Genomic DNA, 27,619 nt, shown 5'->3' with positions numbered 1-27,619 from the left:
AATTTTCCAGCATTTTATGCTCTGTTTCCCTTTTAAAGATAAGTTCCAATTTCAGATCATCTCTTTCAAGTTCAAAGTTCCACAGATCTCTACGGCAGGGGCAAAATGCTAAAGCATAGCAAAAGTGACCTTTGCTTCAGTTCCCAATAAGTCCCTCATCTCCATCTAAGACCACCTTAGCCTAGACTTCCTTGTTCACACCACCATCAGCATTTTGATCAAAACCATTCAACAAGTCTCCAGGAAGCTCCAAATTTTCCCACATCTTCCTGTCTTCTTCTGAGCCCTCCAAACTGTTCCAACCTCTGCCCGTTACCTAGTTCCAAAGTTGCTTCCACATTTTCAGGTATCTTTATAGCAGTGCCCCACTCTCCATGGTATCAATTTATTGTATTCATCAATTTTCACACTGCTATAAAGACATACCCAAGACTGGGTAATTTATAAAGAAAAGAAGTTTAATTGACTCACAGTTCCACATGGCTGGGGAGGTCTCAGGAAACTTACAATCATGGCAGAAGGGAAAGCGGCACACCTTAAATGGTGGCAGATGAGAGAGAGAACAGTGAATAGTGAAGGGGGAAAAGCCCCTTATAAAACCATCAGACCTCATGAGAATTCACTCACTATCATGAGAAGAGCATGGGGGAAACTGCTCCCATGATCCAATCACTTCCCACCAGGTCTCTTCCTAAACACTTGGAGATTACAATTCAAGATGAGATTTGGGTAGGGGCACAAAACCTAACCATATCACACACTATTCTAGTTCACCCAGGAAATAGGTAAATTATGAAATAGGAGACCACCTCTGAAACCATGCTAACCTAAAGACTGAAATTCAAAACAAAGAAACAAGGTGAAAAGCACTTTGAAATTGGTTACATTTCTTAGAGAAAAGTTCTGCTATTATATCTAAATACATTAAATACTAGCAAGTACCTGGTATATAGCAGGCTGTCTAGAAATGATATTTGCTTTTCTTATACAAACATAAATCTTCCATTTTAAATGAAAAATAAACTGTTCATTTAAAAATTAACAGTCTACTTAGATATCTTCCCTTGATTCAACTGAGCTACCGTATTTCTACCTGCAGCCTTCATTACACCCCAGATTCTAGTATTAATTGAATCCTAGTCAAGGGTTTAACTAAGTCCCCAAAATTAATTCTGTATTGGTTCAACATTTTTAATTAGTACCTTTGCTTGTCCTGACTTACTCTCTTACCTGAATTCCAGCAAGTAGATTATGTTCCTGCTCTCTCTTTCAGTTCCAGCAATGCGGTCAATTTCTTCTCCCAACCCATACCAGATTGCCAGCCTTCACACTGGGCCCAGTATTTCCTAAGCCCTTGGGATGCTAGTCATGGCTATGATATCCAGCAAGGGTAACCACATTCTTAGTGTCTTTAGAAAGCACTGGATTTGGCCAGGCATGGTGGCTCATGCGTGTAATCCCAGCACTTTGGGAGGCCGAGGCGGGTGGATCACCTGAGGTCAGGAGTTTGAGACCAGCCTGGCCAACATGGTGAAACCCCATCTCTATTTAAAAATACAAAAAATTAGCTGGGTGTGGTGGTACGTGCCTGTAATCCCAGCTACTCGGGAGGCTGAGGTAGGAGAATTGCTTGAACCTGGGAGGCGGAGGTTTCAGTGAGCCAAGATCGCGCCATTGCACTCCAGACTGGGAGACAAGAGCAAGACTTCATCTCAAAAAAAAAAAAAAAAAAAAAAAAAAGCAGTACTGGATTCTGCCAGTCTTCAACCACCAACCCCGCCCCACCACCACCAAAAAAAAAGTCATTCTTGTCCTAAGAAGGTCAAGGAATGTCATGATGAAATTGATGTACTTGCCACCATGTGTCCCCAGGATCCCGTAAATCCTCAGAAACCTGCTCTGGATAAAACCTATCAGTTACTATGAGGTCCTATCCTGATCCACTACAGTGCAAGAGTTCCACTTCCTGATTACCTCCAGAAATTTAACATCAGATTTATGATTTAGAATCATTATTCAAAACAATTACATAAACTTGAGATCAGGAATCTTCTTTGTTTCCCAAAATAACTAAAATGACCTGTTTTTCTTCTGTCACTGGTCACTTTATTCCAACTATGCATTGTGAACGAATATTTTAATTGTAACTATTTCTCAGTTGAATTGGAAACTTTTAAGTTTAAAAATTAAATTGTATGCATATAATAGACTTTTATTTTTATCTCTAATTGAAAAATAGTAATTATATATATTTATGGGCTACAATGTGAGTATGAAACATTCACGTACCTGTATACATTGTGGAATAATTAAATCAGGTTAATTAACATATCTCTAACCTCACATACTTATCATTTTTTGAGGTGAGAATATTTAAAATCCACTCTTTTCCCAATTTTGAAATATACAATACATTATAGTCCCCATGCTGTGCAATAGATTCCTAGAACTTATTCCTCCTAACTGAAACATTGTAGCCTTTGACCAACATTCTCTCTTTCCACATTCACACCCCACACACCCCTCCACTGGTAACCACCATCCTGCTCTCTACATATAGTAGGCTTCTTAAGCCTATGTATATCCAAGAATGCCTACTGTCTTATGTATATTTCCCTTCCAAAGTCTGTATCTCCCAGTTTACAGCATTGTGGAGAAGTCCAATATCAACCTGGCTTTTGGCCATTTAATAACCTATTTTCCTTAGACTATAAGCAAAAATGATTTTTTAATCCTTTAAATTCAAAGATTTTACCAAAATATATACCATTTCAATAATAAAAATAGCCACAAAGCAATAATACAAATGTCTACTAAAAAGCTGAGACATGAACCCTGGCAGTGTGGCTCCAAAACTCATGCACTTAACCAGTACACTATACCATTTCAAGTCTGATTCAGCAATGTTTCTTCTATATTTCTGAGAATAGCTTTTATATTTAGCCTACCTTTCACAGACTTCACTGTATCAAGAAATCCATGATTTTTACCAAGAATTATTTCTTGTTCCCAGATTATTTTTCAAGATTGTACAGTTTTGTCTTTATGAATCCAACATAAGGTGTGAATTCAAGTTAAGGAGGTACTTTTTTGCTGTGCTTTTCTGCTATAGTTTGAATGTCCCCTCTGAAAGTCATGTTGAAACTTAATCTGCAAGGTAAGAATATTAAGACATGAGGCCTTTAAGAGGTGACTAGGTCATGAGAGCTCTCCCCTCATGAATAAATTAATGCATTCATAGATTAAGGTGTCAATTAATTAATGGGCTATCATGAGAGTAGGTCTGTTATAAAAACCATGTTGGCTCTCTCTCATGAATCCTCTTGTTATGTGATGACCTGCAGCATCTCAGGACTCTGCAGAGTCCCCACCAGCAGGAAGGCCCTCACCAGATGCAGCCCCTCAAGCTGACTTCCCAGCCTCCAGCACTGTAAGAAATGTCTTTTTTTTTCTTTTTTCTTTTAACAGAGTCTTGCTCTGTCGCCCAGGCTGGAATGCAATGGCGTGATCTGGGCTCACTGCAAACTCTGCCTTCTGGGTTCAAGCAATTCTCCTGCCTCAGCCTCCAGAGTAGCTGGGATTACAGGCACCTACTACCATGCCTGGCTAACTTTTGTATTTTTAGTAGAGACGAGGTTTCACCATGTTGGCCAGGCTGGTCTCGACCACCTGACCTCAGGTGATCCACCCACCTCGGCCTCCCAATGCACTGGGATTACAGGCATGAGCCACCACGCCCAGCCTAAATGTCTTTTCTTTATAAATTACCTAGTCTCAGGTATTCAGTTACAGCAACAGAAAGCAGACTAAGGCGACTTCTTTAAGAGTAAAATACTGAGTTTGCTTTTTACAAATCCAATTATTTTTCTATTTTTATATGCACCTTACCAAAGCTATCTGTCTTACAAAGTATTTGGAGTTGAGATTGAGTTTGTCAGAATTTGTAGGTTTCTATTGTCAACTTCTAGGCCTAGAAAGGGATATTAAGTTTTTGTTTTTTGTAATGCTTCTTTCGTGCTGCGAAACTCAGGAGTCCCAGTGGTATAGGGAAGGATCATCATCAGAAAGGTGCTGGACGTTTCAAGGTTCCATCCCATTTTCATTACTGTGTTTCTGTTGGCTTCAGGGTGATGCTTCCTTCTCCAGCTAGTACTCCTGACTTCATTGTGGGCAATTTTAGCAGGAGAGCTGCTTTACATAGCATGTCAGCCTTGTTAGAGTACATATACTTTGTAAATTCCAATATATGGGGCACTTTAAAAGACATCAATACAGTCAATACTTTCCACTCTTATTGTCTTATGGCCCACCCTCTCTACAGGCTTCTATAATTCTGAGCCAAAAGGTGTCAGTAAAACTGTACTGAGGGTGACAGTCCTTATTTCTGGAGCAAGTTTTCTTTTACAAGCTACAGCCAACTGTAAGCTTATTAGTTTTTCTCTCATTATTTTCTTCCATGAACTTTATCACACAGACATTTGTCAAGCATTTTGGTGTTCGTCAATATTCTATTGCAGTGTTCAACAAGGATTTACTTTTTTTGTTTCATTCCTTTATTCACTTTTATCATAATTTGGAGGATGAGGAAGGAAAAAAAAGTTAAAATATTAGTCTTCTGAGTTCCACATTGGTAAGTATTATTATTCCCTTCGTAATAATAATTAGGATACAATTATTATCCTAATTATAAAAATGTGCTCTTTTATAACTAGAATACAATTTTTGAAGAGGCATGTCAGCACAGTATACAATTGTTAAAAGAGACCATCACATTCCAAAATAACTGTGAGGAGTTCTTTATAACCTTTAGAGAAGTTTCTACCCCAGGCTACACAAGGAAATAAGCTAACAGATTCTGTGAACAGAAGCTAAGAGGAAAAGGTGAATGATGCTAAAATCCTTGGAAGTGTTTATCAGTTCACCTCCTGGTGACTACGGAAGACGATGTTAATTTGTAATGATTGGTAGAAATATGCTCCTGATAGCATAATTATGCCTCATAGAGTAGCTCATGAGTTGATTTCCAAGATCACAAATTCTCCATTTTAAGACACCAAAAGATGCCAACATAAATTTATTCACACATTATTTTGAGGGGGAGTGTGTTAGTCCATTTTCACACTGCTGTAAAGATACTACCCAAGACTAGATAATTTATAAAGGAAAGAAGTTTAATTGACTCACAGTTCCACATGGCTGGGGAGGTCTCAAGAAACTTACAATCACGGCAGAAGGGGAAGCAGGAAACTTCTACACAAGGCAACCGGAGAGACAAGAGTGAAGAGCTCCTTATAAAACAATCAGCTCTCATGAGAACTCACTCACTATCTCTATAGCATGGGGGAACCGCCCCCACCATCCAATCACCTCCCAGCGGGTTCCTCCCTTTACACATAGGGATTAAAATTCTAGATGAGATTTGGGTGGGGACACAGAGCCAAACCATATCAGAGAGGAAATAGATTTTATTAAATGCATACATTGATAAGGTTATTTCACAAAACATCTGAAGGTAAATCGAAAAATAATTGCAGAAAGAAAAAAGTAATGGTAGTTAAGCTGCTGGCTCTGAGCGTAAGAAATAAAATAAAAAAAGAATAAACAGCTTGACATGCTGAAAGCCAGGAGTCCCCAAAACGGAGACTCTTTCTTGGTTTCCTAATTTTGAAAAGCAAGGGTACAGAAGAAGTGTGTGATCCAGGAACTATGAGGATTACAGCTATATTCTCATAAAATATAAGACAGACATCCATCCTTCACTATGGAGAATGGTTATTTTATAATTTACATGGCAAAAATAAAATTTACTAAAGGAATAACAAAGGAAACCCACAAGTATGAAAGCTCACTAGGCTAGAAACAAAGCTCACTAGGCTGAGATAACAAAAAGGGTTGGATTGCCAAATCTGATGCACAGAATCAGAGATCTTACCCAGTATCAGAGTTTACTCATAATCCTTAGGATACCAGGATCATGAGACACAGGAAATGCAAGAAGTCTGAGGCCATCCCTGCAGCTCCCCAGGATCCTTCCTTGCTACTTTGGGATAAACCCAGGCCCAAATTGAACCACTCACCTGTTCATTAAACAAGAAAGGCCATTTGGTCATGAAACATCTTCTGTAGTCTAACTGTGACATAACTAACAGTAACAACTTCATGTGGTCCACGACTCATAAATCCAAAAATTCCAGGTTTGTTTACCATAAGCAGCAACCAACTAGGTACATCCTGCTAAAAGCATTCCATAGGTAATGGCCATCAGGAGGATCAATTCACATGTTTAAAAGTTTTGATCTGATCATTTTTTCTATTCTAACAACATATCTCAATTTCAATCTAATATGCCTTATTACCAGGCACAATTTTGTTTCTCACTGCATAGAAATAGTTGCCTCTGCAGTTTGTCTCTCCCTGGCCAGGATGACCACAATCCAAATATTCCACAGAGAGTCTTCTCTCAGTTAAAGAAAATTAACCTACTGGCTTATTACTAGTATCATTACATAATCTATTTTAGAAGAATCCATGAAAATTTTCTTGTTCCTTTCTCTTTCTAATAATGGCTGCGAATCACGTTGTTGACTGGATTATTCTTTGTAATAGCTAATAGTAAACCCAGAGCCAAAATTTTCAGCCTAGGAGAAAGTGTTGAGGCGTTATTCTGCTAAAATGAAATGTACATGTATTTTGTGTCCTAACCTTATACCTAATTCCATATTATTTTTACTACTCTTAGTTTGGGGATTATTTTTATGCTTGTGCTCATATTCATTGTCTCACTATTATTATTTTCAGATTATATGAATCTCTGTACATTCATTTAAACTAATATCAAAAGAGCTAGAATATAAATACACACATAAAATAGAAAGCTATAGCTAACTGGAAACTAATAAGACGTTGAATTGCTTGATTCCTTCTGGCTCAAATTATTAGCTATTCTTGAAGTTTTGTAACTTGCATACTAATAAAAGGGTCCTACAGCATAAGAATATATTAACCAGGTAATGAGAAGTATACATCATATGAATAGCTATACAAAACACACGATATAATTAAGGTCATTCAAATTATCATGAATGCAAGGTCAGTATGCACTTTTTGTCTTTCATGATGGATTTTAGCTGTATGTACAACTGAAAAGATGCATCAGAAATATCTTAACAGGTTCCTGTTACAAGACAAGCAGAAGAAAATAATCATAATCATACTGATTCTACCTCAAATAAGTTTGGAATCCACTTCTTCCTGTTGGTACTACAACCACTCTAATCTCACACCTGGAAAGGAAGTATTAAAGGGATACCCTACAGAACAGAAAGGTCTTTTTTAAAATGCAAATTTGATCATGGCACTTCTGCTAAAAGATCTTCCAGGGCTTTCTACTGCTCTTGGAATAAAGTCCAAAACCCTTCACATAGCCAGAAAGTCTGCCTGTGACTGTTGCCTCACCCGTTCACCTTTCCTTCCACACTCACCCCATCACTTTGTTACCTACAGACATATTTGTGAAGTGTGTACTATGCAAAACAAACACACACAAGAAGCACAATCTATACTCTAGCCTTTTCTTTCCTGCAGAATCAAGCTTCTTGAAAGGGTAGTCTGAATTCGCTGTTTCCATTTCATGCTGTGTCAATTCTACAATCTAAATTCTGATCCCAGCACTCCTTGGTAAATGCATATACCCAGATAAGTGGAGAACTCTTACCTGCCAAATCCGAGAGACATTTGTCCATTTCTAAACACCACTGATGTCTTTGTGGACTCTGACTCAATTTACTCCCCAGTTCTCAAAACCCTTTCTTCTTCTTGACTTCTAGAATATCGCTGGATTATCTTCTGCCTCCTATTCCTTTAACACTCCTAGTGGCTGCCTAAAACCATTCATAGTACTAAACCCTCTATATATGACATGTTTTAAATCTGCTAACAACTCAGTGACTACTAAATGACTGATGGGCAGGCAGTACAGACAGTGTAGATACACTGCACAAAGGGACGATTCATGGCCCAGGCAGGATGGAGTTGCAAGGTAAGAGAGATCATACTACTCAACAGCAAGCAATTTAAAACGTATAAATGTTTTTGTCTGGAACTTTCCCTTTCATATTTTTGGACCACAGTTGATCATGGGTAACTGAAACCTCAGAAAGTAAAACCACACATAAGATGTGTGAAAAGTATCAGAATAAAAATAAAGTCAGTTGCGTCACACCCTAACAAAATAAATAAAGCCAGGAGTTTCTAAGGAGGGCCTTTGTGTACACATGCCTGTGATAAGAACTACTATAAAGACTACCTGAAGGGCTTGTGGGCATATATGCTTATAACAAGAACTTTCGTTATGGACTCCTAACTGTTGCTTGCTACATCAGTCCCAAGGACAGCTAACTGGATGCACAGGAACATTTACCTGACACATTGTCTCCAGTAGTAAACTGGTCAACTCCCGCTAGAAGTCCCTGTATCCAGTGTTCTGTTTCAAAACAACTTAGTGTACTCCTCCTTTTGCTGTTAAAATCTTTCCCTTACCTCAACCTTCTCAAATGCACCCATGGTTACAGCACACATATTCTGCCTGCAAAGCTTCTGCAGAGTTCAGAATAAACTCCTTGTCTTTAGAGAATCTTTGTTTTGTGGGCTGACAGCATGGGCTACTGTATTTGTGTTATCTCGAGTTCCATCTCTCAGTTCTGTCCCTGGATTATTTTCTACTTCTAGAAATTCACCTACACACCCAATGATCTCTAAATCTTTTTTTGCTGCCACTCTCTCAAATGATATTTGGACCCATATGTTTAACTATCTACTACACATCACGACCTTGGTATGACACAGTAGCCTCAATATTGACATGCCCAGTGTCGTACCTTCCTCCCTACAGAGTGCCTTATATTCCCTGAAAGCTATTTAAAAACTGGGAATCATACTAGACTCTTATTTCACCCTCAAAGGTTCTAACAATTCTGCCTTCTAAATACCCACCTCTGCTCCATCCACCCCAGTCTGTTCCATCCACTTTTTCAAGAAGTGCCTCTGTAATTGGAGTTAAGTAAAAGACATAAAAGTAAAAAATGTTTCAAGGGAATGGTAAAAGGTGGGCTAAGTCAAAAAACATTTTCTCTATGAAAATAAACTGGTTTTCTTGATGATTGCAGCATTATTCACAATAGCAAAGACTTGGAACCAACCCAAATGTCCATCAATGATAGACCGGATTAAGAAAATGTGGCACATATAGACCATGGAATACTATGCAGCCATAAAAAAGGATGAGTTCACGTCCTTTGCAGGGACATGGATGAAGCTGGAAACCATCATTCTCAGCAAACTATCACAAGGACAGAAAACCAAACACCATATGTACTCACTCATAAGTGGGAACTGAACAATGAGATCACTTGGGCAGGGAACATCACACACCAGGGCCTGTCAGGCGGTGGGAGGCTGGGGGAGGGATAACATTAGGAGAAATGCGTAATGTAAAGGACGAGTTGATGGATGCAGCAAACCAACATGACACATGTATACATTCGTAACCTGCACATTGTGCACATGTACCCTAGAACTTAAAGTACAATAATAATAATAATAATAATAAAAGAAATGGATTCTCTCAAGTATAGTACTTCTCAGAGATTTAAAATGCTAATATGTATTGTGACTCTTTAAGAAGGATGTTTAGGATGCAGCATTTCTCCCAAGCTAGTGAGACCCTTTTTCCTAAAACACTGTTAAACAGTTAATAGAAGTAAAATGCAGCAGCACACAGTTTGCGTTTTGCTAGTTATTCTTTTTGAGGTCAACATAATGAGGGTTCTTAAAAATGGCATCTGAAGGACTCATAAATTTACATGTTTCTACATTTTGGGTGGGAATGGGCAGCCCTATACTGTACATGGACTCCTGCCTCCCTCCTCAAGGTACTTCTCAGGATATGCGGTCTTCCTCTCCTCCTACACTGCAGGGCAATTTCCTGTTCTTTGATTAATAAATCAAATAAATTCATCAAATACTTATTAAGCACCCATTCTGTACAAGACACTGTGATAGTTATTAAGGATACCAAAAATGATAAAATGCAATTTTCCCTCCAGGGCACAGATTAGTGGGAAACACATTTGTAAAAAAATTAATGTGATAAAATGCTATAAAAGATGCACTAAGTTTTGTGGGAGCACAGAGGAAGAAATGATATCACCTTCTTGGAGAGACATGAAAAGGGATCAGAGAAGATTGAGCAACATCTTTAATATTTGGTTAAATAGATAGTTTATAGTCTCCTTAGAAGCCCACACCCCCCCACCCCCACAAAAAGACTTTTACAAGGTAGAAAAATATTCCTATTTTATAAATGAAAACTTTTGTTTAATATAGTTAAATTTCTCTAAATTCACAAAGCTGATAAGTAGCAAAACAAATTTGAACTCAGATTGGTCAGACAAGAATGGGGGAAGAGAAGGAAGGAAATTGTATTCCATAGAGAGGCAACAATAGGCAAGATGTATAAAAAGGTATGGCTCATTGGGGAAACCAAAAGCACTGGGGAATGGGTGAAGTGAAACACCAGGTCTATGTGTGGCTGTGGACTGGGGAAAGTTGTTGGGAGCTGTGAAGGGTCTGCACATTACCCCTACTTGCTGCTTCACAGATGCTGGCATAAAACAGGAGACTCACAGCAAACAGCATGAACATCACATTAGCACCCTGCTCCACAAGGGTCTAGACAGTTGCCTGCACATGTAGAGGATTGTGTTACAGGTGAAGAACACTGAACTTGTTGGGGATTCACCACTTTTACAGCAAGCCTAAGCAATCCTTCTCTTCATTCTGGAGGAGACCATCCCTCAAAGTTGCTCACTGCAAACACAACACTGACACATGGCCCAAGAAGAGGGAAGTCAGAGCCTTCAATTGTTAGCATGCCCAGTCAAAACACACAGGGATGCTCAAGGCCCATGGCGGGTTATCTCCAGCAACAGGGAGGCAAGGTAGGAAACAGTGGATAGGCCACAGGAGACAAGGACTGGAAAAGAAGGCAGGAATTATATCCCTGAGAAATGTAAACGCAAGACATGGAAGTTTGAGCTTTTGTCAGAGCACTAGAGAACCATGAAGGGTGTCTTAAGATGTGTATCAAACCCCTGTGGATTTATGTATATGACTTGCACAACTTTTCTAAGACCTTCTCCTCCACCCTCCAACTCATAGTTAGTTGGAAAATGGCCATACTTTATAAGGTGACATCCTCCTTGAAATTTTTAAACTCATGACCAAGAGAGTATGGTCAGTTTCTCCCTTTTGGTGGAAGCGTTATAGCAGTCATATTTTCTGTTATGTGAAGCAAATCACTCTGCAGCAGAAAAAACTATGCAAAAGCCAAACGGAGAGATTTGTAAGCACTCTAGTCCCAATTGTCATTGCTTTAGCCCATCTGCATCCTTCCCTCTCCTTTGTCTTCATTGTCCCTTGAGATGCCTCAATGTACTCCAATTCACTGGCCTGCTGTCACTGAAATCTTAAAGTGTGAACTGTTTAGAGAGGCAATGGCATCAGGTTTTCCATATGGAAACATCACTGTATTAGTCAATTTTCATACTGCTATAAACAACTGCCCAAGACTGGGTAATTTATAACAGAAAGAGGTTTAATTGACTCAGTTCTGCATAGCTGGAGAGGCCTCAGGAAACTTACAATCATTGCGGAAGGCAAAGGAGAAGCAGGCACTTTCTTCACAAGGTGGTAGGACAGAGTAAATGCTGAACAAAGGGGAAAAAGCCCCTTATAAAACCATTGGATCTCGTGAGAACTCACTATCACAAGAACAGCACTGGGGTAACTGCCCCCATGATTCAATTGCCTCCCACTGGGTCCCTCCCACAACACGTGGGGATTATGGGAACTAGAATGCAAAATGAGATTTGAGTGGGGACACAGCCAAACTATATCACTGAGGCAGTAGGGGAAACTAGACCATTGAGGCAGTAGGGGAAATGGCTTCCAATGAAGATAAAGCTGCAAATAAAACCAATACACTATCATGACAGTCCAAGAGAGAAATGATGTTTCTTTGTTCTTAAAGATATGGCCATAATTAGGTACTCTGATTCAAAGATGACTTTAGAAATAATTCCTGGCTCTGAAGTTAGTTTAGATTATCTCAGTGTTTCCAGGGATGATTTTTGAGGAATAATTTTATTTATGGTAGCTCAGGAGCAAAAACGGACTCTTTCAAATGGGGAAAAAGAGCACACGAAGCTAAAGAAGAAGGGGCCAGATTGCCAAGGGTCTGATAAGCTACATCAGAGCCAAGATGATCAGGATAAAGAACAGTGAGAGTGACTATTGTTTTGCTGCTATTGGACTCAATCCCAGGAGCCTGGAAAGTGTTATCACACAGAGAAGCTCAAGGCGATGGGATGGCAAGGGCTTCATCTCAGTGCTCCTGTAAGTGTGAATGACATTTATAAATACTAATCACAGGGTAACAATTAAAATCTGATTCAATTTTTAAATTATCTTTTTTAAGAATTCAAACATAGAAATTTGTAAAGTATATATTTTTACTTCTTCACTGCTTTTTCTCCAACGAATTCTATTCTCCAATGCTATTACTACTAATGGCATTCTGTCCACATTGTTTGGGATTTGTTAATACATAAATTGATATGTAAGTAGTTTTTTTTTTTAAGTGGGGCCATATTTGCTTTTTCCTTTTAATGATGTCTTAAGTCACTTGTTCATTTTGGTTTTTTGTTTTGTTTTGTTTAAGACAGAGTCTCTGTCACCCAGGCTGAAGTGCAGTGGCATGATCATAGTTTACTGCAGCCTTGACCTCGTGGGCTCAGGCTATCCTCCCACCTCAGCTACCTGATTAGGTAGGACCACAGGTGTACAACACTACACCTGGTTGATTTTTTAATATTTTGTAGAGATGGAGTCTCCCTATTTGCCCAGCCTGGTCTTGAACTTCTGAGCTCAAGGAATCCTCCTGCCTTGGCCTCCCAAAGTGCTAGGATTACAGGCATGAGCCACCAAGCTAAGCCTCTAATTTGGTTATTTATACAGCTTTACCTTTATTCATTTAATGTCCATATAATTATCCATAATTTATCATTTCATAGATGTTTACATTAGCTACAATGAACATGCTTATATATAAATCAGTTTGAATTTTGTCCAATTACTTTCTTGGAATACTTTCCTGTAAGTTGAGCAAAGGGTATACAGCATTTAAACTTTGATTCATACTGCTGAATTCTCCAGAAGGCAGAGACAGTCTTTATCAGTCTTCTTTTTCAGTGTTTGTAGATGAGAATGCTCTATTTACTATAGTCACAGGAATATTAGATACTTGTATTTCTAATCTTTGATAACGTCATATTCCTGAGAAATTATTTTTCCTCTGTTAAGTTCACTAATCTTCACATATCCATAGTAGTCATTTACATTATTTGAGTTTCCTCTTTATGTTCTTTTTTCATTTCACATGGTATATTTGTGTATTTGTTACCAATTTATGAGGGTTCATTTATGATTAAGGATGCTAACCTTTTCATTGCTGTGCATTACAGATGAAATGTCACAGGGCTCCATTTCACTGTGGTAATTCATTTTATTTTATTGTACAGAAGTTATGTATTCAAATACAATCATGTTCTTTTATTTTTAAGAAAGGCAGTGAACAAGAAATAAAGACAAGATTTGAATTTTATTGGGAGCTCAGTTGGGAATCTATTGGCAAATGGACTAGCAAGGGCTAAGAACAGATATAGGCTGATTGAGCAATTCAGCCACAAAAAGGCACTGGGTTAAAACAAGGTGGTAGCAATGGTGATAGGCAGAAAATTCACAAAGGCATTTGTGAAACAGAGTCTAGGAGAATTTGGTGATTGAACTGATACGGTAGGTGGGGATTAAGCTATCATATCATCAAGGGGTGTTATCCATTCAATCATATTTTCAACTGAAGCCTAAAGAGCTAGCTGCCGCCAATGCTCTTCACAAAAGGGGTGAGAGGAAAGGGTGGGGAAGGGAGGGAAAGGAACATTTAACAGAAGCATGATTATGAAGCAACTGAATGTGAGTAAAGAAATTATTGACTAGAACTTTTAAAAACTTTTATAAAGTAATTCTAGAACAGATTTATGTCTCTATACATTTTAAATACAAATCAAATTATCTTCTGAAAGCTGTGGCTTTATGTATTTAAAGTATATAAAGTGTTATCATACAGAATCCTGGGAGAAAATAGACTGGCACCCTAAAATTAGATTTAATAAAATTTTTATAAAGAGCAGGATATAGGAAAGCTGTAAGGATCACGCAATATTCCCTAGCTAATAACCGTGGTGAGGTCACTGATACTGTCCCTTAGGGAGCAAAGAGAGAAAGTAGTTATAAGGATTCAGAGACTTGTGAGGACACTCGACAGGAGCTGTGGTTTTATGTAAAGGGTCATAACCAACCTGTAGTGACTCCATAAAGGTGAGACCCATGTCTGCCCTACTCCACCTGCCCAGTCCTTCTGTAGCTACTGCCTCCCATTAACTGCCAGAGCCAAGAATGCCCACTGATAGGGCCCAGGAACAAAGGGTAGGGTGGAGAGGCCTTCTGAAGGGGCAGACAGAGATTTGCCAGCACACTCCACCCTTGTGCTTTTCATATGGAAGATAAGTTCTTATCCCCAATATAGGGGACTTGCCAAGACCCTCAGCACTACAACACGCAAGAACACAATAAAGTAGAGAAGTAACTCCTACTCACTTGATGAAGCCAATCAGACATTAGAGAATCTATCCGTACTCACATTAATTCAGCCTTAAAACCATCTTATATTTCCAGGGAAAGTACCTCCCTCTTTATCTTAATTGAATTAATTCAAATAGCATTATTTTACAAAAGTCCAGTGTTTTCTTGTTTGTTTGTTTGTTTTTTTGAGACGGAGTCTCGCTCTGTCGCCAGGCTGGAGTGCAGTGGCACGATCTTGGGTCACTGCAACCTCTGCCTCCCAGGTTCAAGCGATTCTCCTGCCTCGGCTTCCCAAGTAGCTGGGATCACAGGCGTGTGCCACCATGCCCAGCTAATTTTTGTATTTTTAGTAGAGACGGGGTTTCACCATGTTGGCCAGGATGGTCTCGATCTCTTGACCTTGTGATCCGCCCACCTCAGCCTCCCAAAGTGCTGGGATGTGAAAAAGCCCAGTCTTTAGTTCTTAAACCTTGTACATGAATAAACAAATTTGATTTTACCATATGAATGAACTACAAATAATAAAATATTTTGTATATTAAATAATGAAAACATGGACTATGTTCCTAAGAGTACAGGATTAATACCTTGAGAGTGAGTGATGGGAGGCAAATATTTGAAACTTTGGTATTTCATTAAGATGAAGGAAGGCCGGGTGTAGTGGCTCACGCCTGTAATCCCAGCACTTTGGGAGGCCGAGGCGTGCAAATCACGAGGTCAGGAGATCAAGACCATCCTGGGTAACACAGTGAAACCCTGTCTCTACTAAAAATACAAAAAAATTAGCTGGGCGTGGTGGTGGACACCTGTGGTCCCAGCTACTCGGGAGGCTGAGGCAGGAGAATGGCGCGAACCTGGCAGGCGGAGCTTGCAGTGAGCCGAGATCGTGCCACTGCACTCCAGCCTGGGTGACAGAGACAGACTCGGTCTCAAAAAAAAAAAAAAAGAAAAAAAAAAGAAAAGAAAAGAAGGGAAACGATTCTACTATGATTTCTCTGTCTGCTCCCTGACCAAGCACAAGTAATTATTTAAAGGTATCTAAGAACATTTTGTAATAGAATCAATTATGTCACATTTGTAGAGACTATTACCGTTTACAAACCGCCTTCCCCATACCACATGCTTCTCAAAAACCACTGAAAGGGGAAAGGGAAAAGGGACAAGCCTGTGAATAAAGAAAAATACTTTCTGAGAGGTCGGGTCATTTGCTAAAGGTCACATAGGTAGTAAGTGATGGAGTGAAGACTAACCTATTTCAAAACTACAAATTCATCGTTATTCACATTATTCACTAAAATATGTGACCACAGGCCATTATCCTAAGCAAATTAACACAGGAATGGAAAACCAAATACCACATGTTCTCACTTACAAGTGGGAGCTAAACACTGTGCTCTCATGCACATAAAGATGGGAAACACAGACACTGGGAACTACTAGAGATGGGAGGGAGGGAGATGGACAAGGGTTGACAAACCATCTGTTGGGAATTATGCTAAGTAACCGGGTGATGGGATCATTCATATCCTAAATCTCAGGATAACACAATTAACCCAAGTAACAAACCTGCACATGTTCCCCCTGAATCTAATATGAAAGTTGGGAGAAAAAACAAATAACACAGGCATCTTCCTCATCCCCCGACAAAAAAAAGAAAAGAAAAGAAAAGAAAAAATGTGATCATAATATGCAACAAATAAGGCGACAAGTCTGCTTTTCCCATTTATTTATTCCATGACATTTTCATGGTTTGTCATAACTACTAGTTTTCCTTATGCAAGATATTTCCAAAGATGAATTGAATAGGAAATATTTTAAAACCTGAAGTTTTTTGTGTGCTTCTGAACTTATCAAAGGAAGAAGTAAAATTTGGTTCAGCTCTTGTAATGAAAACTCTTAGCTATACAAACACAGATCCACATAGCTTCACCTAACAAATAGTACCCTGAAGAACTCATTGATTTCTCAGCTTTTTTAGTTTTGCCATGTTTCTCTTATTCCCTTTACCTTTTAAGTTGATCAAATACCTTTTTAAAAAATGACTTTTTTCCCCCTAGAGTAAAATGAATTCCAAGCCTGGTGAGAACAGGCTGTTAATCTCTTCATTTTATTGACCTACTTAAGTTTTAGCTCATTAAACACAGACATCTGAATGATCAAAAGAAAATGAACCAAATGTAACTCGGTATAACCTTACCGAATAAGAGAGTTATTCAAAGAGCAAATAAATCTGCACAAGTAATTTTATATTGACAATCTTCCATTTAAAGAATATATGTGTAATGAACAAGGACATCCAGAAATAATTTTTAAGCTCATTTAATCAATGAAGACACACTCTTGGTGTGCTTTTTACCCAAATCTCTTCTCAGATTTTATCTTCTCCCAAGGCAAATATTGAAGAAATCATGAACTAAATTCTCTTGAAACTGTAAAACAAGGAAAAGCAAAAGACTCACAAAATAGCTGCAAAGATTATTTAATTATTCTGCCTATAAGGAATTATAATAACCAAAATAGATTTGGTTATTATAGCACAGAGGAGAGAAAAACTAGTAATTTAAACCCATTATCCTAATAAGAGTAATAAACAATTTAAGTTATGAAACAATATTTACTAGCTTTTAAATATAACTACATTTGAAACATATTTAAGTTAATAGCTGGACCATATCTAATTATGCAGGTTTGTTTCATTAGCATTGACTTAAATAGTCTTTCTACTTAAAATTTCCTAGCAGCTCTCGTAAAATATCCTAAACAAATAACCAGCCACAATTCATATAGGAAAAATTATAATTTTCTATGATACCATTGAAAAGAGTTCTTAAAGACTAGTCAAACCTAGCTATCCATCAGCAGATGAATGGACAAAGAAAATGTGGATATGATAGAGTACTATTCAGCCATAAAAAATAAGGAAATGCTGTCATTTGCAACAACATGGATGAACCTGGAGGATATTATATTAAGTGAAATAAACCAGGCACAAAAAGACACATACCACATGATCTCATTCATGTAGAATCTAAAAAGGTTGATCTCATAGAAAGAGAGAGGAGAATGGTGATTACCAGGAGCTGGGGCTGTTGGGGAGGAGGAAGAGTTGGAAAGATGTTGATCAAGGGACACATATTTACAGATAGATGAAAAGAATAAATTCAAGTGACCTATTACACAGCATGGTGACTACAGTTAATATGATATATTGTATTCTTGAAAAATGCTAAGAGAGCGAATGTTAAATGTTCTTACCACAACAAAATTGGTAACTAGGTGAGGTAACGCATAGTTTAATTAGCTAGATTTAACCATTCCACAATGCATCTGTACTGTGCTTCAAACCATCATGTTGTATATGGTAAATACACCCAATTTTATCTGTCGATTTAAAATAATTTTTTTAAAAAGATTAGATAAATATTTCTAAAATTGGAATTGTTGGAAATATTTCAGAGACAGATTATACCTGCTACAGTATATCATGTTTTCTGATTTAATAGCAATTATTTGTTTCCTTATTCTGAAAACTGTGGTCCCTCTGGTTGGTCTAAAATGGAGAATGAACTCCAAGTCCTTGTCCTTTAACAAACAATGATCAGCTCAGGAATAGTTCCACAGATGAGTGATGTATACTTTACTCCCGACATGGGATTAACAAGGGTGAAAAACAGAAAAGCTGAATTATTTTCTAGTTCTTTACTGTTAATTTCCTCATAGAAAAATACTATTTTGCAAAAAAAAATCATATAATGCACAAGCCAACCATTCCAGAGCCAAATGCAAATTATAACTGCTCACCTTTATTTTTCTCCATTCTCTCAACAACAGATCAATGCTCTAAGGCAGATCAGTCACCCTGCTACATGATGATAACAGCTGTGCAAATGAATCCTTTAGATGTTAAATAATTTTCTTTTCCTTACAGGACATTTGAGAATACTCCTTTCTAAACCTTTGTCTGACAACTCATTTACTCCATTTCAAAAATGTTAAATAGCAGATAAAAAGTCCTTTAAATTTAAAAGGTTTGGTCACTTTATAAAATTTGTGGCAGTTATGTAAGCAAAAATTAACCCCACAAAAACAATTCATTCAACACAAATGAGCCCACATACATTTTAAGGAACTTCACCTCTATATTTCTCATTCTACTAATATTAAGCATAAAAAATAATTAAACACAATAAATAACCTATTAGGTAACTACAAAAATAAGATTCAATTCTACAAATCACTATTTATTTATAAATGTTGGCCTAATCACAGAACCAAAAGGGAAATCAATCACAGATCCTGCTCTCAAATAGCCTATAGTCTAGTAAAAAGAAAGAAATACATTTAAAATCAGTATTGCTACTATGAGTCCCTACCTTCCATTAGAAATAAGTATTGACCCATACGTGGTGAGTTTCAGGATGTCAAGGCTAATCAAATACAGGACCACAAGAGGGCGGTAGTACAAAAGAAGCTTTATTTGGGTGGTGCTTTGACAGGTTGCCAAGAGGCGAAGTCCCTCACAACAGGAGACCTTCCAGAGACAATGGTGCCTGGCTACCACCCAGAAGGAGAAGATGACAAGAGAACTCCTAGGAGAAGGGGAAATTGGAGAGGGTACTTGCATGTCTAGGTGATATCACTTACTAGAAATTAGGAAGTGTCTGGGTCAGAGAGCTTTGAAGGGTATCAATGGCTTGGGGTGTTTTAGTGTCCCAGAGTTTACTTTATCTACGGTTAGCAGATGTTCAGTTAAATTTTATCAGGTATGCAAAGCAGGTAGGCTTTAAATGGCTAAAAATATATTTATTTGAGCTATATTGAAAGCAACTGGATGTATAAAAATCAGAGTTGGGTACCTTTTGGCTTTGGGCTAATGGTCCTAGCCTGCTGTGAAGAAGTAAGGAAAACATGGGGGTCCATCTTTAACCCATTTATATAACATCACAAAACAAAAAATATTGTACACAGAAGCAGAATCTGAGATACTCAGTATCCACAGGCCTATGTCTAGAGTTTAAGAATCAGAGTTCAAAAGATGTATCAAAATGCTCCTTAAAGCTTTATTAAATTATTCAACAATTATTTAAACTCTTATTCTCTGCCAAGCCCTGTTCTACGCACCAGATACTCCACAGTCAATAAGGTACACATTAGGACTGGCTATATAATTTGCAGAGCCCAATGCAAAAAGAAAATGCAGGGCCTTTTGTTCATATTTCAATTAGGGCCAGGCATGGTGGCTCACACCTGTAATCCCAGCATTTTGGGACACCAAGGTATGCAGACTGTTTGAGCCCAGGAGTTCAAGACCAGCCTGCGCAAGGTGGCAAAACCCCATCTCTACAAAAAATACAAAAATTAGCCGGGTATGGTGGCATGCACCTACGGGCCCAGCTACTCAGAAGGCTAAGGTGGGAGAACTACCTGAACCTAAGGAGGTCAAGGCTGCAGTGAGCTGTAATTATACCACTGCACTCCAGCCTGGGTGACAGAGTGAGACCCTGTCTGAACAACAAAAAATTTCAATAGGGTGACAAGAGAACATTAAACCAACCACACGGTTCATCAGAGTGTAGGATCCTGCTTGACTGTACAGGTCACATGCCCAGGAACATGGCCCTGGCAGGTATGTTCTCTGTCTCCATCATGTACACAACCTAGTGGCGAAAGACCCAGAGTTAAACAAAGAAAAGGAACGTGGCGCTGTGAAAAGTGCCACACAGGAAACAAAAAGGATTCCACAATAATAAGTGGTGTAACCTAGTTTCGTGAACTTGAGAAAGGCCTTTGTGAAGAGCTGACATTTAAGCTAAGACATGCAAACAAGCCAAATACACAGTCTGTGTGTGTGAAGGACCCACAGGTTGAAGAGTTCACACCTGTGGTTTTCAACGAGGACAAGTTTGTCTCCCATGGGACAGTTGGCAAAGTCAGGAGTCATTTTTGGTCATCACAACTTGGTGGAGAGTGGTAATGCTATTGGTATCTAGTGGATGGAGGTGAGAGATGCTTCTGAACATTCTACAATACACAGGACAGCACCCCACAACAAAGAACTGCCAATCCCCCAATGTTAATGGCACTCAGGTTGAAAAACTCTAACGTATAGTAATGTAAATCATGTACAAAGCCATGAGTTGTGTAGGAGTTTGGCACATGTGCCTTTGATGTCCTCAGCCATGTGACTTTATGGTAGAGAATACTGGAAACTTACAGTTCTAACGACAAAGGTGAATTTAATTTATGCTACAGAGATTTAATGCAATACTATACAGCCACTTTAAAAAATCAGGCTTAGAAAGATATTTAACAGCATGGGAAATGGGAAATAAAGTACATTCATAATTGGAAAAGGCATGTTTTTCAAAAAGGAAATTATTCTATGTTCTTTCAAAAAATAGTCATGCTTAGCATGGGGCTGATGAGCATGCTAAAAAGACAATGCAAAGGCATTTTGGTGGTTATTTCTGGATGGTAAAATTATTTTACTTTATTTGTACTTTTCAGTTTTATAAATTTTTAAGAAAACATACATTCTTCCATAAAAACATAGAAGTATAACATCTTCTTTTCTTTCTATAAAAGTACACTGCACATTCAACTTACATAGTAGCCATATGTGGACCTGATGCAGCTAATCAAAGGCTGTGCTGTTTGTTGTGATTCATAGAGGAATGAATAATCATTTTAGGCTAACTTGGGCAATCTCATTAGTGAAATGGAAGATTTACTAAAACTGAAAAGTTCAAGAATTGAGAGCACAATCAGTGCTGCCTTTTCTTCTTGTTGAAGGTCAGGACTTTATAAAAGAAAGGTAGATATGGAAAATGGCTATTATCTATTAAAATTAATTGCTATTGTTACTTAACCAAGTAGATCAGATACCACATTCACAGAGAATCTATTTCAACAGACATATGTTTGAAGTCTCTCATGACTACATTTTAACAAATCAGATCTGTTGTTTGTCGGCTGAACAGTTATACCAAGAGACCATTCATCTATAAATCACGTCTGTTTAGTTGAGACACCTAGCTAGAATGTTGTTCTTGGTCTTACCAGGTAACTATAAAAGAAATGTTGTAGATTTAGAAAGTGTTCTTATCAAATATAAGGACAATGTGAAAGTGGATTATACACACACACATACATGTACACACCAAAAATACCCATCTTCCAGAAAGCCTTAACAGGCTGGAAACAAAGAAAAATAATAGGAATTGGGGGGGGGAGGTGATAAGTGGAAAATATTATTCTTAAGTTCCTCAAGTTGTACCCCTCCTAAACCAATTATACAACTATAGGATGTTGGACACTCGGCAAAATGGAACTTAAATTATGGGATGGAGAGAGAATGCGGACATATATAATATTTGTAGCTGATGCACTAGATTTATAGTTGACAGCAATATTTATAATTGGCCCCATGAGGGAATATGTGTGATCAGTATAATTCAGCACCTGATGAGCCATTGGATTCTATGACCCTAAAGTAGAAAATCAAACTCACTTCTCCACCATTAAGATGCACTAAAGGCCTAGGGAAAAATGAAACACATGATTCTCTTAGACATCAAAGCACAGACTGGACTTCCCAAGGGAAAAGGTGACAAACTGTCCTGGCAGTGGAACTGGGCCTTGATACTCACAATTCAAGATAAATAACATGCACAGAATTAGAAAACAATGATGAGGCAAGACCACTTGGGACCTGTGGTATAAAAGGATGAGGACAAAGGCACTCTGCAACCACAAAAATAACTAAACATTCCCCTCTTTGAACCAACACTAGCTACTACTGCTTCTTTATTTATGACAACTACCCCTACCTTAATCTTTCTAATACCTAGATAAAAGTTACCAAAATAGCCAATTCCTGAATTGCCCCACTTCATTAAACCTTCCTTATAATAGCCCACCACAAGCCCAAATCCTATAAAAAGCCCTCCCAACTACCTACTACCAAACTCTCCGGAATCCCTTTGGTGTGCAATTTCCCTCGCTGCAACAAACAAAAGGAATCTAATTTTACTACAGTCTTGTTTCCAGTGGTTCTTGGCTGGTGGGCTTCGACCCAGGGCAATCCTGATGTTAATCATCTGCCCCAGTGTCAGACGACGGGTCCCAATTCTGGCTTTAGAAATTTGATCCCCATAAACACATTGTTCAAACAGCAAAATTGGTTTCATGAGAAATAGAGTCCCAATTTCAGATTACTGTCCATGAGTGACTATGGCCACAAACATTCTAATTGTGTGAATCTGTAAACCACCTTAGAAGCACTATTTTACCTCCCTACAGACAGAAGAATGGTGGTGTGGCAGTGGAGGTAGTGGTTATGGGCGTTGCAGCTAGCAGCAGCGCAGCCTTGTTTCATAGAGGTTTATTAGTTCACAAAAATAAACAAAATATTCACCATAATGTAACAGATATCACTTTAGATAAAAATACATTTCCCAAATTTAAAAATAATCATTTCTCACTTGAAACCAACTCATTATTGTAAAAACATCTTTGATATATGAAGATCTAAAATTAAAATGTCATCCTTAAAAATCAAGTTAAAATCAAGACAGTAAACAAAAAAATTATAATGACAACAAGAACATATTTTCAGCACTTACTATGTGCCTGGATTTGAGACATTTTACATTATTTCATTTTATCTATGCAAACACTTTTTAAGAATATTCCTATTTCTAAATGAGAAAACAGAGGTTCAAGATGATAATTTATCTATGAAGCAGAACTACAAGTGGTAGAACCAAGTTTTGAAAGCCAAATGTCTATCCAGTAATTCCAAACTCCAAGGTTACCAAGCAGATCATTTTTCTTAGGTGTGAGAATGAAACTACACTGTCCTTAGAGCAATAATAATATTTGATTATAATGAAAGCAGTCAAAACAACAACAACAACTTCAGAGCACTGCTTACAGTGTCTTTTAGTATTAAAATTTCACTTAGCCATGTCGAGTTTATTTTTATTATTCTATTTACAGCCAAAATCTACCAAGGAAAATTTACTTTCACAGACTACTTGATATCAAGAGTATACTTGCTATAGATTTCTATATCAACAAACATGCATATTTCAAAAAATAGTTGGTATATAAATTATCTAAATGTATTATTTTTTATGAACTTCCCCTTTCTGAACTATCCTCTAAAAGAGGAAATACTGCATGTGTGAACAATGCACAATGCATGTGCAAAGAGAATTTTAATAGAAAAGCATTATCCCCATCCCCAATAAATAAAATAAAAATGAAAAGACCTTTAAAAGACACTTTGAGTAACAGTTCTTTTCTGAATAAAATAAACAAGAGCGAAGGGCACCTTGACTACTACTTAGAAAATAAAATCGGAACACAGGGAAATCTGTAATTCTAATCACATTTACACCTTCTCTCCTTTTTTACATTTCTCATCCAAACATCCTTAGGAGTTCAATAGGCTTAAAAGAATTGGAGCAGGGTAGAGAACAAAGGTGGGGGAATCTGAGAAACAGTTTAAATCACTGCTGTCACAATTTTAATAATTTCAATTTGGATAACATTTTTATCAGAAGAAGTAAAAGTCACAAAGGTAGGAAGAAACTAAAAACTTATTCTACCTGCTTATATTATACAAACTGCATTTTGGCTAGACATCTCAAGGATTAACCACTGTGAACAAGAAATGCAAGAAAGCAGCAAAAATATGTACTTCCAAAAAAAAAATATCAAATTAAATGTGTTTGTTTTAGTCAGTGAAAGGGTATGTGCTAAATGAACAGATTTGTTAAAAGATATTACTATTTGTATTCTCATGTAGAAATGACTAAATTATGTTCTCTCTTGAGATTGAGGATAATCTTAGAAAATATGACAGTCAATTACCATATTCAATCATGTTAAATGTTGTAGATCATATATAAATACAAAAAGAAAGAAAACTATTTATTAACCATGTGGTATGTTTGTTCTACTCAATTTGGGATTGAGGGGTTTTTTTTTTAGAGAGATGAGAGGAATCGGTGTTTAAAAAACAGTTTAATATTTTGCTGAATTATTTGTAAAAGAATGACCAACAATACAGACACAAAACTTCAGAATTATATCAAATTCCTATATGAATGCCTTTTTTGGGGGGTGGATCTAAATCAGCATAGTACTTTTGTGTGACTTTTTCTTCGTGAAAATATTAAAGGAACTTAGCATTTCTTTTCACCAATACCACTGATGTCTCTAAGCCTCTTCTGTGAGTGCTCCCGTGATTCCTCCATCACCTTCAGCCACAGATTTAAAAAATCTGCTAGCAATGGGGAAACAATCCAGAGTGACTCAGAAAAGAAAGATTCCTTGTCGTCATGGCACTTTTTTGTGGGTCATGTGTATCAAATGCAAATAATTACAGTCATTTCCCTCTCCTTAAGACAGAGTTTTAGTTTTCCCTGACATCCTGGTAAGACACCGTCTCAGTGACTGATACTCTGGAAAGTTCATCTTCAAAAGAGATGAACACCCAATCAATGTGTTGCATTCAGCAGATACCAGAAATACTGAGATACCAGAGTGGAGTGAAATCAGGGCCTTACTGGGGAGAAGGGGCTGGCCATCAACATTCGGTGAACATAGCAGGCAAAGTTACAGTATTCGGGGACTAAAAATCTAATAATTCAGGTGAAGATCTCACATCATAACACTCTCACCACCCACACGCACAAACTCACTTTAGTTTTATCAGCAGCCAATAAAGTGAGATTTATTTCCTAATGAAAAGAATGCACTAAGAAAAATACAGATCTATAAGGCAATGTTTTGTTTGGGGATAGAAGAATCGCCCTAAACTGAGAATGTCGACTTTGTTTCAAGTAATACAGAAAAAGTACCTAGTACCAAACAGGTATACAAATAAATAAGTAGGTTTAAGACTGGTCATGTAAACTCAAATGGAGTCAATATTCCCGAATGCCTAGATTTTCTTTCTGGGATGACTTAAAATTGAGCAAAGCAATCAAGAAAAGCGGCTATAGCTCACACCTCCTCAGTGCTACAAGCAAGTCCCCCAACCCTGGAAATTAGGGATTTTAGACTTAAGCGTCCTCCGCAAGTTCTTTGTTCAAACAATAACCTCACGGATTCGTCTGTGTTGGCTTCATAGTCACAGCTAAAGGGATGCAAGGCTCTAGTGAGATCTTACTTAGCTCTAGACACCTGCTATTGCGTTTGACAGCTATGACCTATTCTTCCAGACAGAACCTACACTGGAACTCCCACCAGCAGAAGCAAATTGGTGCGGTGGACACGGGGAGCAGGGTTCGAAAGCACAGGCAAAAGGCGCTCACAGGAAGCAAGATCCACGCTGGCCACACAAACTGTATCTTTCCCTTTGGAACGCTGGTACATCTCATCCATGTCAAGTGACTCCCCAGTACGTTCGGTTTGATCGCCTGTTGCCCTAACACTTTGCAGGCTAAAAACTACCTTGGTGCTGGGAGACACACTGGGTGGTTGGGTTTCCTCCAAGCAGGGCTTGATGCGAGGGCACAGAGGGGCAGCTAAGGGTCACGTCTCTGGGTGCACAGGGTCCAAGTCCTAATTACAGAGGAGACCGGCTGCCCTTGTCTGTGCCCCATTATCCAGCAAAGGGGTATATCGCAGGTTTGTGATTTTTAGTACCAAACTTGGGGCGATCAATTCAATTCCCTCCACCTTATGAGAAAGCAGCAAACCAAAATCCCCGGTGGGGCACTAGGGAAATTCCTACTCCGAAGAGAAACGCAGTTAGACTGCGTGTCCCCCACGCCCTGATGTCTGCTTTCCTGGTTCCTTCCAACTCATCCTCCAAGGAGAAGGGAGCCGGGCGGGAAGCAGATGCCCAGAACGGGGCTTCGTCGCAGGCGTGGTTGGGGGTCCCCAGAGCTGCGCTGCGCTGCACTCAGGCTATCCGCACCAAGCATCCCCGGAGGCCTCCCCGGGATTCACCCTGCGCGGCTGCAGGGCCCGAAAGGTCATCTTCCCACGAGTGCCACCAAGGGAGCCTGGGGGAGCGAAGGCCGGGCTCGGACGCCCCCCGTCCAGCGACCCCCTCATTGTCCCTTACCTGCCCGCGGCGAATCCGGCAGCCCCCTGACAGCTCCCAGCAGCCGCCACTGGAAAAGTTTCCGAACTTCTTCGCAGGTCTGCACGCCCTCGCTGCGGGCGGACCCAACCAGGGCCAAGAGGAGGAGGCAGCGAAAGCCCACAGGCCAGGTCTGTGACTCCATCCTCGCCGTCCTGGTCCCCTTTACCCCCCAGTGGACCCCACTCGCCCTGCGCTCCCTGGCTGAGCTGCAGGCGTGGAAGACACAGCAGCCGAGGCTCTCGAGCGGTGCGAGCCGGCTGCGGGGTGTACGGACCGCCCGCGGGCACCGGCTTCACCTGGGAGCACTTAGCTCTTCCCGGAGGAAGCTCTGAGCTGAGACACCAGAGTTTTCCAGCTGAGCACCGTCTGGTCTTCTTCCCCAGCCGAGACGAGTGGGCGGCTGGGCGGGGCGAAGAAAACTAGTGGAGCCGCAGGGAGCCCGCAAGCATCCGCTCTGGCCACCACTGCGGCAGCTGCCGCCGCTGCCCAGCTCGGATCGCAGCCGCTAACCTGGGATGTGCCCGCTCGCTGCGCTCTGCGGAAGCCCCGCCCCGCACTCCCCGCCCCGCGGACAGGCCACGCCCCCGCCACGCCCCCGGCGCGCTGTCCCGCTCCGCACCCGCTGAGATGCTGTCACACTCGGTCCAGGGCTGAAGACTCGGAGCAACATCGATGCAAATAAATAAAACGAAACCCGGGCCTCGCTCTCCCAGTCCTTTCTGGGGAAGAATCATCTGATAAAAACAGAGGATGTAT

The 27,619-nt window shown here is 39.2% G+C and overlaps 1 protein-coding gene across 4 annotated transcripts in view; it reads right to left on the bottom strand.

Moving 5' to 3' along the window:
* The window catches only part of GPC5 (glypican 5), a 1,461,148-nt gene extending 1,433,732 nt beyond the window's left edge, over positions 1 to 27,416 (bottom strand). For all 4 annotated transcript variants that reach the window (XM_063651046.1, XM_054446639.2, XM_063651047.1 and 1 more), the window contains exon 1: positions 26,843 to 27,416. In XM_063651046.1, coding sequence (XP_063507116.1) covers positions 26,843 to 27,005 — 163 coding nt within the window. In that variant the 5' untranslated portion in view covers positions 27,006 to 27,416. The remainder of the gene's footprint in view (positions 1 to 26,842) is intronic.
* Positions 27,417 to 27,619: the final 203 nt, after the last annotated feature.

Source organism: Pongo pygmaeus, chromosome 14, assembly GCF_028885625.2.
Source record: "Pongo pygmaeus isolate AG05252 chromosome 14, NHGRI_mPonPyg2-v2.0_pri, whole genome shotgun sequence".
NCBI lineage: Eukaryota > Metazoa > Chordata > Mammalia > Primates > Hominidae > Pongo > Pongo pygmaeus.
Note: the sequence above shows the minus strand (reverse complement) of the source record. Positions and strands in the feature narration are given on the sequence as shown.